Source organism: Macrobrachium nipponense, chromosome 24 (genome assembly GCF_015104395.2).
Source record: "Macrobrachium nipponense isolate FS-2020 chromosome 24, ASM1510439v2, whole genome shotgun sequence".
NCBI classification, from domain to species: domain Eukaryota; kingdom Metazoa; phylum Arthropoda; class Malacostraca; order Decapoda; family Palaemonidae; genus Macrobrachium; species Macrobrachium nipponense.
In genome coordinates, this window is record NC_061091.1 from 5,863,011 (window position 1) to 5,878,851 (window position 15,841).

The 15,841-nt window shown below is 39.5% G+C and overlaps 2 protein-coding genes across 2 annotated transcripts in view; one reads left to right on the top strand and one right to left on the bottom strand.

Moving 5' to 3' along the window:
- LOC135205394 (putative glucosylceramidase 3) overlaps positions 1-9,788 on the bottom strand; it is a 10,139-nt gene extending 351 nt beyond the window's left edge. The window contains exons 1-11 of the mRNA XM_064235889.1: positions 9,683-9,788; positions 8,815-8,900; positions 7,974-8,073; positions 6,890-7,019; positions 6,553-6,706; positions 5,312-5,472; positions 3,760-3,994; positions 2,304-2,448; positions 2,030-2,088; positions 1,460-1,570; positions 838-1,040 (exon numbers count right to left, since the gene is read on the bottom strand). Of these exons, the coding sequence (XP_064091959.1) occupies positions 838-1,040; positions 1,460-1,570; positions 2,030-2,088; positions 2,304-2,448; positions 3,760-3,994; positions 5,312-5,472; positions 6,553-6,706; positions 6,890-7,019; positions 7,974-8,073; positions 8,815-8,900; positions 9,683-9,740 (1,442 nt within the window). The 5' untranslated portion in view covers positions 9,741-9,788. The remainder of the gene's footprint in view (positions 1-837; positions 1,041-1,459; positions 1,571-2,029; positions 2,089-2,303; positions 2,449-3,759; positions 3,995-5,311; positions 5,473-6,552; positions 6,707-6,889; positions 7,020-7,973; positions 8,074-8,814; positions 8,901-9,682) is intronic.
- The window catches only part of LOC135205775 (trypsin alpha-3-like), a 281,700-nt gene that overhangs the window by 231,899 nt on the left and 33,960 nt on the right, over positions 1-15,841 (top strand). The gene's annotated exons all lie outside the window — the stretch shown is intronic.

Below are 15,841 nucleotides of genomic sequence, written 5' to 3' on the forward strand. Positions count from 1 at the left end.
GCCCGAAGTCTTACATAAGGAATTAAACATTTGCAGCAGTGAATAATGATTTACATGATATTAGAGTGGCACCTCAACTTGCAGTCAATGTGTAACAAAGTCTATTGAGTAACAAAGACCCTGTGTCTTAGCCTGAACTTGAATTTTAGATGTCTTACAGCTATCAGCAATTTCACATATTTCCTAACCTAACCTAACCTGTACTTTTCTATTTACTTTCGATTTGAGAGATTTATCTTAGAGTGTATCACATCTAAGAAGATATCTCACTGGACTGAGAGGAAGAATAAGATTCTTTCTCGCCCCCAACAATAAGATGTGCATCTGGTGAACGCAGGACCCACTAAGGCAGGCCAGTCAGACAGTGACGTCACGTGAGCCCATCGCAGTCATGACCCAGTACTACAAGTTCGTCGATACGACAGAATATTTGACCTTCCTTCGACTTTGCAGTAATATTTTCTGCTTTGTATTTATTTTATTTCAATGGTAGTCTACCAGAATCCTAATTATTTATCAGTGTTATTTTGTTAACAAATACAGCCTCATATATCACAGTTGTAAGCTAATGTTTCTATCGATAACGAGGGTAAGAACCCTATGTTTCTATTGTTTTGACCAATATCTTGATGTAAACTTTAATGAAGATCACTCAGAATACCTCATAAAATAAATATGTCCTTAATTAACCTAATTGTATTTACAATTGTACTAAATATATTTAACCGTCCTTTGTTTACGACCTGTAAATCGTGGGTCGTGGCTCACTTGACATTGACTGTATACTTTGGTCTTGTCGACCTGTCCCGGGTAAAAGCAAAGAAAACGAGAGCTTACGTGTTCATGACGACCACAACCACCCGTCCGTTTTCTTTGAGGATGGCCGTCATCTCAAGGTTGTCGTATCCCACCTTCACCTCCTCCTCGTGAGTAGTCGCAGGAGCGATGGCAAAGGACACCCGGACGTCCCCGGTCGTGATGAACTTGCTGAAGTGACCCATCGCATAGAACATGGGCTGTTTGTAGAAGACGTCTTCGTCCTGGGAAGGAGAGAACGAGACTCGATGTTACTCAAGACGGAGACGAGAAGTAGGGAGTTACGTTAGGGTTTAAGGATCAACAGATGATTAGAACGAGTTCGGACGGTTGTCTTTGTCGTTTCTCCCTCTGATATTCCGTCACTCCTGAAGAGTGGTATAATCAGGTGACCAGACGATGACAAGAAAACGAAATGTGTTCTTGATATCAATCATCTGCAATTCTTTAAAATCACAACACAAACGAACAAGCAGAGAAATTCCATTCTACAATCATCATGAAACATGTGACGAACGGGAAGGGGCATTCGTCAACGGGACCTACAGTTTATTGTGGGATGCGAACCACATTATATCGAGAAATACTAACAACTAACAACATGCATTGGTTCATCTTAGAGAGAAGCAGGTGCATAACATACCTTATCAATCAAAATAGGGGAATTGACGTAATTGCTCGCCCAGTTCGGGCCACCATGCATATCCAGGGCCATATTCCAATCCAACCAGCCGGTTGACCAGTGGTTGATGTCCTGGAATAAACCAGAGAACGAATCATGTCGAAAGAAATGAGTTGAGTATCTTTGTGGGTCAGAGATTATTATTAAAGTCAGTTGCGGAAATGAATAAGTATAACATTTTTCCTGTTATTCAGTCCTATTTTATTCGATGAAATTACGAAACAGCCTAATTAAGAGTCTGAATTTGCTTTCTCTGATTTAGCTCTTTTTTTCATGAATATAGAGTGAGCGGAAAATAAATTGGGGAGGATGAAACTATGTGCAGGAAACTTCCATCATGAAAGCCTAGAAGCCACGTGGCTCAGAGCCATGAGCATTGTGGGAGCAAGGCGTGGGGCTAGCAACCCCATCCCAAAAGGACGTTCTGAAAATTAGGAGTGTAACAGCTTCACAGGTTACAGAACTGCCCGTTCTTATAAGTAGAGGCTAATAGTAATATATATATTCATAAAGAGGGCCATCTTCATTTACCTCAATTATATCATGGCCGTAGCTCTCAGCATCTTCCCAAGAACCGATCGTAAGGACCACTGAAAAGAGGAGTGCAATGGGATTATGAAGGAATTTGCTTCGCAAATAAGGAAACGGATCGTGACAGTGTGACGCTGTGGTGGTTTACTACAACATAATACATTAATCAGCCATCGGTGGTGATCTGAACTTGATTTATGAATGCGATGATTACCAATAACGGGATGAATCACAACATGGTCATTGATGATTTATGTCTTTCACCGACACTCACCCCTGCATGCTTCGGTGTACAGGATGAACTTGTCCGGATAGTGTTCGTGCATGAGATCAACTAGCTCAGAGGGTATATTTGTGTCTTCGTACCAGTGGATGGCAACCCCATCTATGTATTCGTTTGCTTCAGGGTCCTCCAGAATCTGGAAAATGAAGGGGTAGGGGGTCATCCAGGATCTGAAAGAGTGAAGGTGCTGGGGTCATCCGCGATTTGCTGAATAAATGTGGGATCATCAAGAATGAGGAAATAAAAGGGTAGGGTTCATCATGGATCTGGAAAATTGAAGGAGTTGGGAGTCCTCCAAGATTTGCCATATAAAAGTGGGGTCATTTAGAATCTGGAAAATAAAGGGGGCAAGGGATCATCTAAGATCTGGAAAGATTAAGGGTTGCGGGTCGTCCAGGATTGGCCGTATAAAGGTGTGGTCATCCAGTCTGGAAAATGAGGGGGTTGGGGGTCATCCAGGATTTCCTATATGAAGTTGGGGTCATTTAGGTTCTGGAAAATGAAGGGGTAGGGTGTCATTCAGGATCTGGAAGATGAAGGGGATGTGAGTCTTTCCATGATTTGCTGTACAATGGTGAAGTCATCCTAAATCTGGAAAATGAAGGGGGTAGGGGGGCATTAAGGATCTAAAAAAATGAAGAGTTGGGTCATCCAGGATTTGCTGTATAAAGGTGGGGTCATCTAGAATCTGGAAAATGAAAGGGGTAGGAGGTCATCAGAGATTTGAAAAATGATGTGCTTGGGGATAATCCAGAATTAGCAATTTGAAGGTGGAGCCATCCAGGATCTGAAAAAAATGTAGGGGTTTGGGTCATCCAGGATTTGCCATATAAATGTAGTCATCCAGATCTGGAAAAACAAGGGGTAGGAGGGCATCCTGGAACTGAAAAAAATGAAGGGATTGGGGTCATCCAGAATTTGCCATGTAAAAGTGGGGTCATGCAGAATCTTGGAAATGAAGGGGTTAGGGGTCATCCAGGATCTGAAAAAAGTAAGGGGTATGGGGTCATCCAGGATTTGCAGGATAAAGGTTGGGTCATCCAGAACATTATTCGTTGAACTTTTTGTCTTGGAATGTGAAGTGAGTTTCAGCTTAAGTCTTCATTATTAGTAGCAGTCATGTTGAACTGGACTTATATATGAATATGTTCAGACTATGTTGAATTTAATTTTTTAAGGTAAATAATGTGAATTTTCTTGCAAGTCTTCCAGACGATTATTAGTTTACAATCTTTGGTCTGAACGGCATGCATATCTCTTATTAGAAAGCTTGTGTTTGAATTCTCGGATTTAAGTAAGTGAGAGAGCTTTTGTATATTTGTCATTTTTTTAGAGTAATAGCTCTCAGGACTGAAATGACAACTGGACATCACCATTATTTAACCCAGCAGTGGTGTGGGCACCGAAACGAGATAAGTGAAGAAAAAGCCAAAATGATAAAACTCACGGCCTCTGGATACCAAGGCACAGAGTCTCTGTTGTGGTCCAGTATCATGAGTTTGAGCCTCCTCATTCCAGCGGCTTCCAGGGTGGGACCGAGAGTAGTCTTGATCCAGTCTCGCATATTTGTTGTGTTCCATTCGCAGCCGTTGATGTGCCAGTCTCCGCCGTTCATCACGGGTTCGTTCTGCGGCGTCAGACCCCACAGAGGGACTTCCTCTGCCTCGTAGGACTCGACGAACCTTTAGAATGGTTGGTTAATGCTGTAGTTGATGGGTTGGTGCTTGTAAGGACTATTTTAGTAACGTTTAGGGAGCATTTTAGTACTTGTAAGTGACAATTTACCACTGGGATTCCGAGGCTTTTCTTAGTACGTCCCCATTCAGCACTTTCCCCTGTTCAGTGTGACCCCCAATAAAATAATATATATATGATATATATACTTAAAACAAATATTATTTATCATTTAATTTTTTCTCTCAATGAGACTAGTACTAGTAAGTGTTACTCTACCAAACATTGAATTTAACATGATACCTCGTACCCCCTGCTTTGATGTTTTGTACACCCATTCCTTGGGGGTACCTCAGCGACCCCACCGACCCCATGACCTCTTTATGACTCACATAATGAACATTCTAACCCCACTTGTGGTGCCGACCCCTGATTTGAGAACCCCTGATTTCGAACTTAGGAGGGGTATACCGGTGCTTTCAAGAGACGTTTTAGTCACTGAGAACAGCTGCTTGTTATTTACAATGGACGTTCCAGAACTTGAAATAACAGTAAGTCCCTAAGGGACACTGTGGTACTTTAAATGAAATTCTGATCTTTGAGTAATGTTTTAGACTATACGTGACGTTTTAGTACTTCTGTGGTTGAGCAGGCTGCAGAACATTCTTAATTGGAAGCAACCTGAATGAGGGAAGCTTCCAGGAAAGTTGGTAATTGTAGTAGACTTGAAAAAGAAAGCAAAAGAAGGGAAGATAAGACAAGTTCATTGAGGGTCTATGCAGTCTCTGGGTTTCAGAGGGTAAGTGCGTGTTACTCGCCTTACAGATTGTAAGCATTTGCACTCTGTTGAGGCACCACAGTGTCACCTCTCCAAAGATTTCCCATTCATTTTGTTTCTGCATCTTCATACTTACGACATATTGATGTTTATATATCAATATTCACATGCTTGTTGACTCATCAGTGACTGTTAATTGTATCTTTTCTTCTCTGCTTTTAATTTTTTTTCATACAGTTATTATGATTGAACCTAATTTGTAAAGGTTTGTTCCGTAAGATTGCTGAAACAGAAATGCTATAGTAGATTGGCTGTTGATAAACCAATCACAGGGCATCCTGCCTATGTGAACTCTCTCGAGAGACTGAGAGTTTCCAGACCTGTGATTGGCTTATCAACAGCCAACCTGGAGCGTCGTAAGGGATTGGCCTAGACATTAGATGCACGGTTGATGTGAATCTACTATAGTAATGATGGTCTAATTTCATCATACGTAAATGCCTTTATAGCTCGTCGAGCAGCAACGCTTAACCTCCTCCCCACTCACTTGACGATGTAGTTGGAATAGGGCTGCCACATCTCCCGCTTGATTCCTCCGGTGCCGTTGAACATCCCGTTCTCCTTCATCCAGGCGGGAGGCGACCAGGGAGAGCCGAAGAAGAGCAGCGGACGCTCGCTCATACTCTGGGCCCACTTGATGTAAGGCAGCTGTAGAAAACAGGAACAACTTTAGCTTCAACCTAAGTTTGAATTCTGATTTGGTTTTGGTTGGTTACTTCTTCTTGTAAAGATTAGTAGATTCTATCGGTTTTGATCTCGACGTAGTATCTGCAGATGAGCGCAAGGTTAGAAATACAGTGCCTGCTCCAAAGCATGGCATATCTGTGGACTACAGTAACTACAGTCCTATTTCTGTTCTACCCCTGCTCTCCAAAGTTGCAGAAAAGCTTATTTTTAAGCCACTATATAAGTATCTAGCATCTAAGGGATTGTTTGCTGATAGCCACTATGCATATAGGAAGCAGTTAGGTCCCACGTCATTTGCAAGAGAACCTTGATAAGGGTTTTGAGTGTAGGGTAATTCAAATAGATTTTAGTGCTGCTTTTGATGTAGTAAATCACAAGGCACTTATTTATACTTCAGAATCTTGGAGTGGGTGGATGTGTTTTAGGATTACTTCAAGATATCCTTACAGGTAGGCAGCAGCAGCTCGGTTGCTGTTGATGAGATCTTTAGTTAACCGAGACGTATTGTGTCTGGAGTTCCACAGGGTAGTATTCTTGGCCCACTCTTATTTTCAGTGTATGCAAGTGATATGGTTGTTGGCCTAGAAAACAAGATTGTATATAATAAACACTTGTGGTGCAGTAAAGTCTCCACTTGTGAGAAATTTATTTTCTTGTAGCCTTCTTTCGAATGAACATCATATTGTGTGGAAGCTTGGATTTCTAGCCAGTGGCCCTTGTGGCCTGTCATTAAGAAATCATTCATTTAGTAGGACAGGAATCTCCTTCTGAAAGAATTTGAGGTCTTTAGTATGAAGGCAGATTGATTTGGCACCCAAATGGCCTACTCTGACTTAGAATAATATCATTAGATTGTGTCTCAGAATGGAGGTTTTGGGAACCATGTAAAAAAACTGTATGCATCAAGAGAATGCCACATCTTATGGGCACTGAAGAAGTAATAATCATTAAAATAAGACGACTAGAGAATAGACACTGACAGAATACACTTGCTCGTGATTCACACATTTGCTTATTTCAAAAACTCGAGTGAATACCAACCTTGTATAAGTGGTCCTCGGGAGCCAGGGCGAAGTGCTCGAGCAGGATGTCGCCCTCGACGTCGTCGTAGGAGTAAGGATGTGTGGAGAAGTCGCTACTAGCTATAGGAATCCGGCCGATATTGTACTCGAGGCCCGAGGTGGAGAAGTATGACCTGCCGATGAAAGGAAATTTATTGTTTTTATAATCATTTTCTTTTATATCTTTCATTACCTCCCGTTTTCTGTCAAAATTTGTTTCCATGGAATTTATCTTATATTTTTATCTTTCATTTTTGAAGGATCGACCACTGACAACCCGAGTGGGGTCAAAAATGACCAAAAAAAAACATGCTGACCTCAGGAGTTTTTCTTGCAAGGCCATTGAAAGGGTGGCAATATTGAGTCCCGTGGCGTCAGTGAAAGCTCCACCGAATCCGATCATGGTCTGGTGGGTCTCAGTCAGGTTGATGGTGATGACGGTATTACCTGAGGATTAATAAGACAGTTTCCTACTGATGTTATTTCTGCTAAACATTATATGATCGTATACAGTTCACCACCTAACTAGAGAAATCTGCAAAATACTGTCAACGGGAAGACGATCTTGCCCCAGTTGACCACCTAACAAGAGAAATCTGCAAAATATTGTCAACGGGAAGACGATCTTGTTTCAGATTTGAGATTTGAAATCAGAATTGGAAACTGATTTATACCGTAGGCTATAGGCCTAGCTGGAAACATTCCATTCAACCACATCGTGAATAAACTGGAAGGGGGAACCTTCTCAAACATGTGCACAGCAGGCAACTCGTGCACAGTAATCCCTTAATTAACCGGAATGCCATTATCCGGAATTAGATGGCTGGCAATGTTCAGCAGCCGGCAGCCACATGGAATTGTTGGTAATACTGCTTACGCTCAGACTGAGAAAGGGTTGTTGGGGGGTATGGGGAAGCCTTGAGAAGTTGCCAAAGGGGAGAGGGTCGGATGGATGGATGCCACGGGGGGTTGGGGGGGGCGCCAGTGTGGACAGAGGAAGAGAGAGAACGATAACGGGTTATGTTTACATTGAAGCCTAAATACAGTAACACACACACACACTCCTTTACTCTTTTATGTATATTTTATGCTACAGTATTCTCGTTTATATTTTTACTGTATTTTCTCATTTTATTTTGATTTTTCAAACCGAAGATGAGGGATCGTGAGACCTGAGGTGATTATTCTTCCGAAATATATTTCATAAATCTTCCTGGACAAAATGTTAATGGCCCTGATTTCAAAAACTTCCTGATTTAACATTATTGTTGAATTCGAGACGCCACGTACATAAATGAATTTATCAACTCTATCGCTGAATGAAATACAGAAGCATTACATATTTCGTCATCATCATTACAAATGTTCATACTGAAATAAAAAAAATATATGTATATTTACCTGGCAAAGGTGCGTCACTTATTGGACCTTCAGAAACGTTAAATCTGTGGACAAGTTTAGAAGAGAAGATGTGCTTGAAGTGGCCTTCCTCTACGATCACCTGGTGGGAAATATAAGAAATGAAGGACATTTGTGTAATTTTTGCTTGCAAAATAATTTCGATTCTGAATGACTTAGAAACTGCTCTTGTGGTTTATATACAACCACACACATAATAAACTATATATATGTGTGAGAGAGAGAGAGTCAGTGTGAGTGTGGGTGTGTGTGGGTGTGGATTGATAATACACAGATGTATACGAAAAGATGGACACTTTCCCACAGAAAAGCAAAAGCAATTGCTTGCATTATCAGTGTGAGAAAGGTGCAGTGGATAGCTGCACGGGAGTGCTTAGATCAGTGCAATACTTTCACTCTCACGTCCTTATGCTCGTAATTATTTATTCAAATAATAGAAATTTATTCACAGTCAGATTATAAAAGACCATATGCCTAGAAAACCCAGTGGCCATTTCAACCTCCTTATATTTGTACGTTCATTTTGTTTTGCCAGACTTTAGTTCAAGTTCATATCAATGATAGAAGCTGTAATGATTCTTTCAGGGACCAAGCATCCCTGCAAGTTCTTTTTGTTGTATTTTTTATATACTTATAACTGTTTTTATCTGCTAATTTTTTAAATTCTAATCTTGCCCTGGTTTCTGCATCCCACGCGGGTGGACGTTCTTTTCTGAGTAGGCTAGGCTAATGGTCTTTTTTTTTCTTTTTTTTTTTTGCCTTGTGACGTTTGGATAATAATGATGATAGTAATAATAGTAATATTAGCGAAAATGATGATTACCTCAGGGAAGTCATCGCAGTAGTCGCTGCTGCAGACGCAGACGAAGCTGTCGGAGCCGAAGGACTTGCCCTGGCAGCCATTTGCTCCTGAGGACAGAGAATTCTGTTAGTGAATAAATAAGGCAAAGCGATTTAGTACCAGTAAACACACACAAAAATATATATATTAATTAAGGTGCTTCTTCCCCCTAGACGAAGAAGAATTCTGTGGCATGTGGGGATATATTATGCCTTCGGTGTCAGCTGAGATTCAAAACTCAGTTCCTTTTGCTGGTGAGGCAAGCATCCTACCTCTAGATAGTAGGCCATGTATATATATATATATATATATATATATATATATATATATATATATATATATATATATATATATACAGGACCTATTATCTAGCGGTAGGATGCTTGCCTCACCAGCAAGCATCCTACCGCTGGATATATATATATATATATATATATATATATTATATATATAGATATATATATATATATATATATATACCAACAAGAACATATTACAACGATCACTCGAGCATTTTTTATCACTATGCCTTAATTGCTCCCTTGTATGTTGGGGGGAACAGTGCCATAATTTTTCCTTTATATGTGCACAACGAGAAGTGCACTGGCGACACTACCCCACCCCCACCCCACCCCACCCCACGCTCGGAGGTGCCGGACGGCCGTAGGGCTGATGTGAAAATGCTATTTTTGGCGTACTCGGGGAGTAACCCTACACACTACGATTCGAAGCAAGTCAGGTTTACGAAATAACGTCGCTATTTATTGAATAACAGCGAAAGCTACGACGTTCAACGGAGAAATCTCGAGTATGAATACAGAAACCTCAAGACTTGTCTGCACGGTCTTACCTCGTATCCCATTGTAGAGCAAAGTCAGAATAGGGATGACTTTCGTAAGTACCAGCATCGTCGTCAAGCAGTTCTGAGTCAGCTCAGTAAACTGGTAAACCCACAACCTTTTCCCAGTTGGGTGTTTTATAGTGGTTAAGAGTAACCTTGAAACCAGCAAATGTGGAAAAATTGATAAGCGGGGAAAAATCTGAGAACTTTTATCCTTAGGACTAAGAATAGATCTGTAAATCGCTGGCGGCCAGATCTCGCAAGACTTTTTTTTTAAATAATGCTAACATTTTCAGAATTATGCTTAAATACTTACAAGATAATAACTGGAGATTTAGGCGTTTTGTACATCACGTCAAATGTTACTTCTATTTATTTGAATTTAGACTCAAGCAGTTATTTGATTTCAAGATGAACTTCTAAACAAAACACCAGACTGTAGTATTTGATAATAAAGACAAGATCTTCATGTAACAAGACGTGATCCGACCTCCAGCTTGTTCGGACGAGTGCAAGATTTTTCCCCCCACGCATAACTTGTAACCATTATGTTCCTAATTTTTAACGTAAATTAAAATGTGCTCAAATCTACGGTCAATAAGGAGCCTTGTAACACCAACGAAAATTGAAACACTGTATTTTATTAGATATAATTTTTCGTTACTGTTTAAGATGCTCAATATTTATTTTTTTACATTTTCATTCTAATGAATAAATCATAAATATCCTATCCTAAAATTCCTGTATCTTTAACTCAACGCAAAACACATTTTACAGACCTTTTTAGACACTTCCATAGACCTTTCCTACACCCCCAAAACAAGAACAACAAAATAGTTTGTAGGCTTACTCCCAGTAAGTGAAAAGTAGTTATTTTTTAAAAGATTGGATCTCCTCACCGGCTCAGTTTCCACGATGATGGAAGAATTTTTTTTTTTATTTATATATACTTATTCTTTTACAAGCTAAGGAAAAATACACCCACCCAGTTAGCATGTGATACAGGTACCCGGGTACCCGCGGGCAGTTATCAGTCAGTATCTCCAGTTCATACATACCCTCGAGGCAATACCACAAGGGAGGACCTTTAATTTCAATGCTGTATTGATGAAAATTTTGTAAAATTCAGTTGTTATTTGGTTGCGAAAATATGAATTATTTGATCGATTCTGCTGTAGGGCTATTCAAATTGATGTCGCTGTGTTGAAAGGCCTTGACGCCACAAGAACCTTTCAATGGACGATGCTGGAATTATGCTTTAAGAGCAGAATATTTTAAAATCTGGTAACGCCTCAAGCAGATGTCTCCTACCACTACCATACAGCAACAGCACAAGTAATTTTATGCCTCTGTATAGAATAGAGTATAGAATTCAAGCCAAAAGTTAAGCATATCTTCGTTTAACCAGACCACTGAGCTGATGAACAGGATTAGATATTTAGAACGTGGCAAGGAACCAATTGGTTACCTAGCAACGGGACCTACTACAGCTTATTGTGGGTTCCGAACCTCATTATATCGCGAAATGAATTTCTAGTCACCAGAAACAAATTCCTCTGATCCACGTTGGCAGAGCGGGGAATCGAACTCGCGACTATACCGATTTAGGCCGAAGGCCAAAGATTGGGACCTATGTGGTCATTCAGCTCGGAAACTGAAATTGATTAAAAAAAAAAAAAAGTTTGGAAGGTGTAACAGGAGGAAAACCTCAAAGCAGTTGCACTGTGAATCAATTTATAGGAGAGAGTTGAAAGCAAGAAGAAAGAAACGTTATGAACAAGAGACAGTCGTAGGATTGAAAAGGGTCGCAGCTACGCTCCTGAGGGACGCTGCAGAGATCCATAAGTAATGCCTGCAGTTTCTGCCTCTGTAATTCTTATCCTTCCCTATCCCTTTTACCCTCATACAAAGGTGAAGGTGTGGGTCAGTATTTTACATTGTTTGATCTTGTGGACAGAAAGGACGAGGTGCCACTTTGGGTTGTTATCTACACGTCACCTCCGAGGTGCTAGTACTTAAACATGGAGGAAGCTCCTTAGGATGCCGTGTTTAGTACTAGCCCCTTGGGGATCAGAGTATTATATGCACCCATTTCTATGGTCTGTGGTCGACAAATTATATTCGTAAACGATATGTTCGTTCGGCCATCTACTTTGCATTTACCATACGGTGTTTAGCACCTCGGAGCAGGTGACGCCAAAAGTAGCACCAAGGACGACGATAGGCTGATGGAAAGATAGTATAGTTCAAGAGTGTAACGAGGGAAGGGGTACAGGAAGATCTAGAAGTGATTGGGATAGATGGACAGAATTACGAAAGGAAAATAACTAAATTATTTGCCTTTCGTGGATAAATCCCTCAAGTTGACAATCAGCAATAGCATCCAACGGATATAACACGAGATGACATGAAACGGTGATTATGGAGATAGCTCTATTTTTGCAGCAAACCACAACAACATGAACACACTTAATTCGCGATGCTTTCTACAGATACGATCCCTAACCACTAAGCAAAAGGGGTGTGCTTGCAGCACGCTGTCAGTTCAAAAGGTTCTGGGTTGAGCTCATTCGTAAACGCTTTCTTTTCTCCAGAAGACTTCAGGTCGATGATCCCAAATAACCGATCAAGATGTGGCGTTCCAAAGCAGTTGCAGATCGACTTAATCTTGGAACCAAAAATGAAATGGTAAGTTGACATTAGTCCTTCTCGTTTAAAATCAGATCGAAATTTGCTTTAACATTTGGCAAATACTCCATCACCTCATGCTCTCATCCAAAATGCATAGTTACATCCTTGAATATACAAAAGGCGCTTAAAATTTTATAAAGATTTCTTCTTCTTCTCGCAGAAATTTACAAAGTCAAATTCTTTCCAGTGGAAAGATGTATTTTTCCAGTAAAATATGGCCCTGATTTTTGTCAATATCCTTTCAGAAAGTAACTGGTTACAAGCCCAATAAGGGGAAGTTAGCTTTCACGGTGGTCCTAACCATTCTCTCTGGCGGCTTGATGCTCATCCCGTTGACGTACGTGGCGCCCTTCCATCAAGCTCGCCCTGACGCACAAAAGATGCCCATTAAAGGAAGCGAAGAAACTTCTTCTCAAGGTAAGTTTTGTTCGGTGTTTATTTCCCCTTTTTTAAATGTTTATCAAGGCTTGGCAGCTGCTTTAATATACTGTTATTAGGACCTTGTATGCTTATCGCTGTCATTGCGTGACTGTAGGTCAAATGCGTTTGTGGGCGTAGGGGCGTAGGCGTTCCTGGTGTCTGTCACATGCAGTACGTGGAGTTTCACTTGTCTTTTTACTATCATAAAATATGTCTTGTCACCTTTTCACCATAGTAACACATTTTTTTAAAGAAGTTAAAACTGTAGAAAGCAATCTTGACATACCTTCTCCTTGACCAATAGATGACTGATAGAAGAGGTATAACTTATAGTCATAACTTATACTTTAGACATGGTAGACCTGAATAAAACTACATTGTTGTGGCCCTACAGCATAGTGAAAGCTAACAGTGCCCTTCCAAAGGTACTATTCGAAATGTTAAACAGGTGTTGGTATGTACACTCAGCAAGTAAAGTTAAGATAGTTTTTTTTAATATTCGGACATATTCAATAATGCCACACCTGGCAACTTTAGAAAGGGGGCGGAGCTTAAAAAACAGCGTTTGTTGCTTTGTAGATTTCCTTTAACTTTACACCAAAAAGATTCTGTAGAGGCCCTATAATCATTTATACTTGAATGTAGAAACAGGCACTTTTCCTATTATTTCAATTCGTTTTAAATGGTTAGTTTGGTAACGTCAGTTCAGAGTAGAATATCGATCATCCTTTTTTAAAACCTACTGTGAAACCTTATTTATAAGTAATGTTTGCCACTAAACTGACGTAAAATTCATACGTAATTGAAGACGGATCTTAAACAATGAAAGAAAGTGTTTTAAAATTTGGGCAGTACTTGTGGAAATCGTGAGGAACAATGCAGTAAAGAATGAAATGTTATGACGATAGAGAGAGAGCGCGCAAGCATAGGCCTATCTATAGAGATATTTAATTCATTATATTTACGTTGAAAGATTGAGTGATAATATTATTTCAAATGTGTTTTAAAAGTGGGGAGAGAGAGAGAGAGAGAGAGCAAAATCTGCTTACGTGAAAGCTTAGGCCTATTTATAACTACTTAATTTCATTATATTTTCTTTGGGAGATTGAGTGGTAATATATATTTTTAAAGTATGTTTTAGAAGTGGAGAGAGAGAGAGAGAGAGAGAGAGAGAGAGAGAGAGAGAGAGAGAGAGAGAGAGAATTATAGCATTGGTGACGGACTTGTGACGGGGGAAAGGCAGAAGAAAGAGCGGTGAATCGGTGCACAGATACCTGGGAAACAGGTTGATATGGCTGCCAAGATCGTGCCGCACTATGCTAGATAAAATTTGAAGGGTCATAATATTCATGTTAATTCTCTAAGAAATTCATACCCTAATATTGGTTTCATTCGACAGTTGCCGTAACATTCAAAAATCGTAAAAAGACGTGGAAAATTTTAGACACAGGCTGCGGTCATTCTTTTGAAAATCGGGTTTCATCTACAAATCATTCACGAAGAAAGCTGTGTTAAGTAAAAATATTTATTACCACAAATAACTCAATATGTATTGCACAGGCAATTAAAGTTATATATCGTGCAAAAAATGCTGATGTGTTGGGAGATCTTTCAGCCTCGCGTCAAAGAAATGCAGTCGTGTAGGGCTGTAGGCTACTATGAACTGCTTTGTAATGGGAGCATATAGCCAGAAAATCTTTGAGCCGACATGCTACTCTAACCTTGATAAAGATTTATGTTTAAAGACAGTAGCTTTGTAAACAGCAAATAGCATTCGATCCATGTCAACGTCAAAGTAATCAAAGTGTGAAATCCGTTACATAAGCCGGTATCCAGTGACTTGCGCTTTCCCGCTCGAAGTTCTAGGGCTCCTCACAACATAGAATACGCTCTTGCGGATACAACTAGATTTGCTCAATCTACCTTAGCCGTGGCAACATTGACTGCCATTGACGTCAGCTAACTTTAATCGCGTTTGAATACAAATATGAGTTTGTAGAAACTAAGATAATTGCATTCACTACTTACGATGATGCAATAATATCCCCGTTCATGAAGGAAAACGAGTAAATATTGTCGTCGTGATACATAGTATTGCAATCAGAAATTCACATTCTATTGTGTTTTTAAGTATCTGAACAGTTTTGTTTTGCAGTTTTAACTTATATGATATAATTTGCATTGTATTTTCATATTCTAGAGTAAATTTAGCAATATTATGTCTTTTTAGTAAAAAGGAATGGGAAATTCAATGAACGAAAGCTATTGAAAACTGTATCTTCACTTTTCTTGTCGAGTGTACATTGTCTCGTGTAAGAACTCATCTCTTCACCAGGGCTGCCGAAGTGTGGAAATGACGTCACTAATACGGCTTATCTTGTCCACATTGTGATTAGGTGTGGAGTGTGGAATCCACACACAAAAATTTTCACGCTTTTTACTTGAAAAGCGTATGCTAGTTAAAATCCAATAATAATTATGGAAAATTTTTTTTTACTATTCTATTTTATAAGTCTCATACAAATATCCATAAAAACATAAAAAAATTAGTTTTATCCTATTTAATTTGTGGAGCTGTTTGGATGTTTATCAGATGCATAACGCTGACCGTTGATTCATTTGCACAGTGCAAACCAAGGCCTAGAATATAAACTAGATCTTGACCGTACGAACTGGCTGGCTCCAGCTCCAACCAGCCTCAGTTACCTATTCAAAATTATGTTCAATCTGGTCCTCAACAAAATCTACATTTATTCTTTTTCATAATGCTAGAGAGTATTCTTAATTTGCTAGTTTTGATGGTATATTTTCTTGAAAATTTTGTGAAATATATGCATACATTCATACTGCCATGTAGCAAATTATTTTTCAGCGATGCACTTTACAGCTTTGTAATACACATTGCAATTTTTGCTTGTGAAAATGATTAACGTGCCTGTAAAATAAATTTGGTTATTCTAAAACTACGGTGACATAAACTTTTGAAAGGAACAGGCTTTAATGATTTCATAAGTGTAATTCGTATAAAGTAAGACCTTAGCAAAAATCATAGGCCTA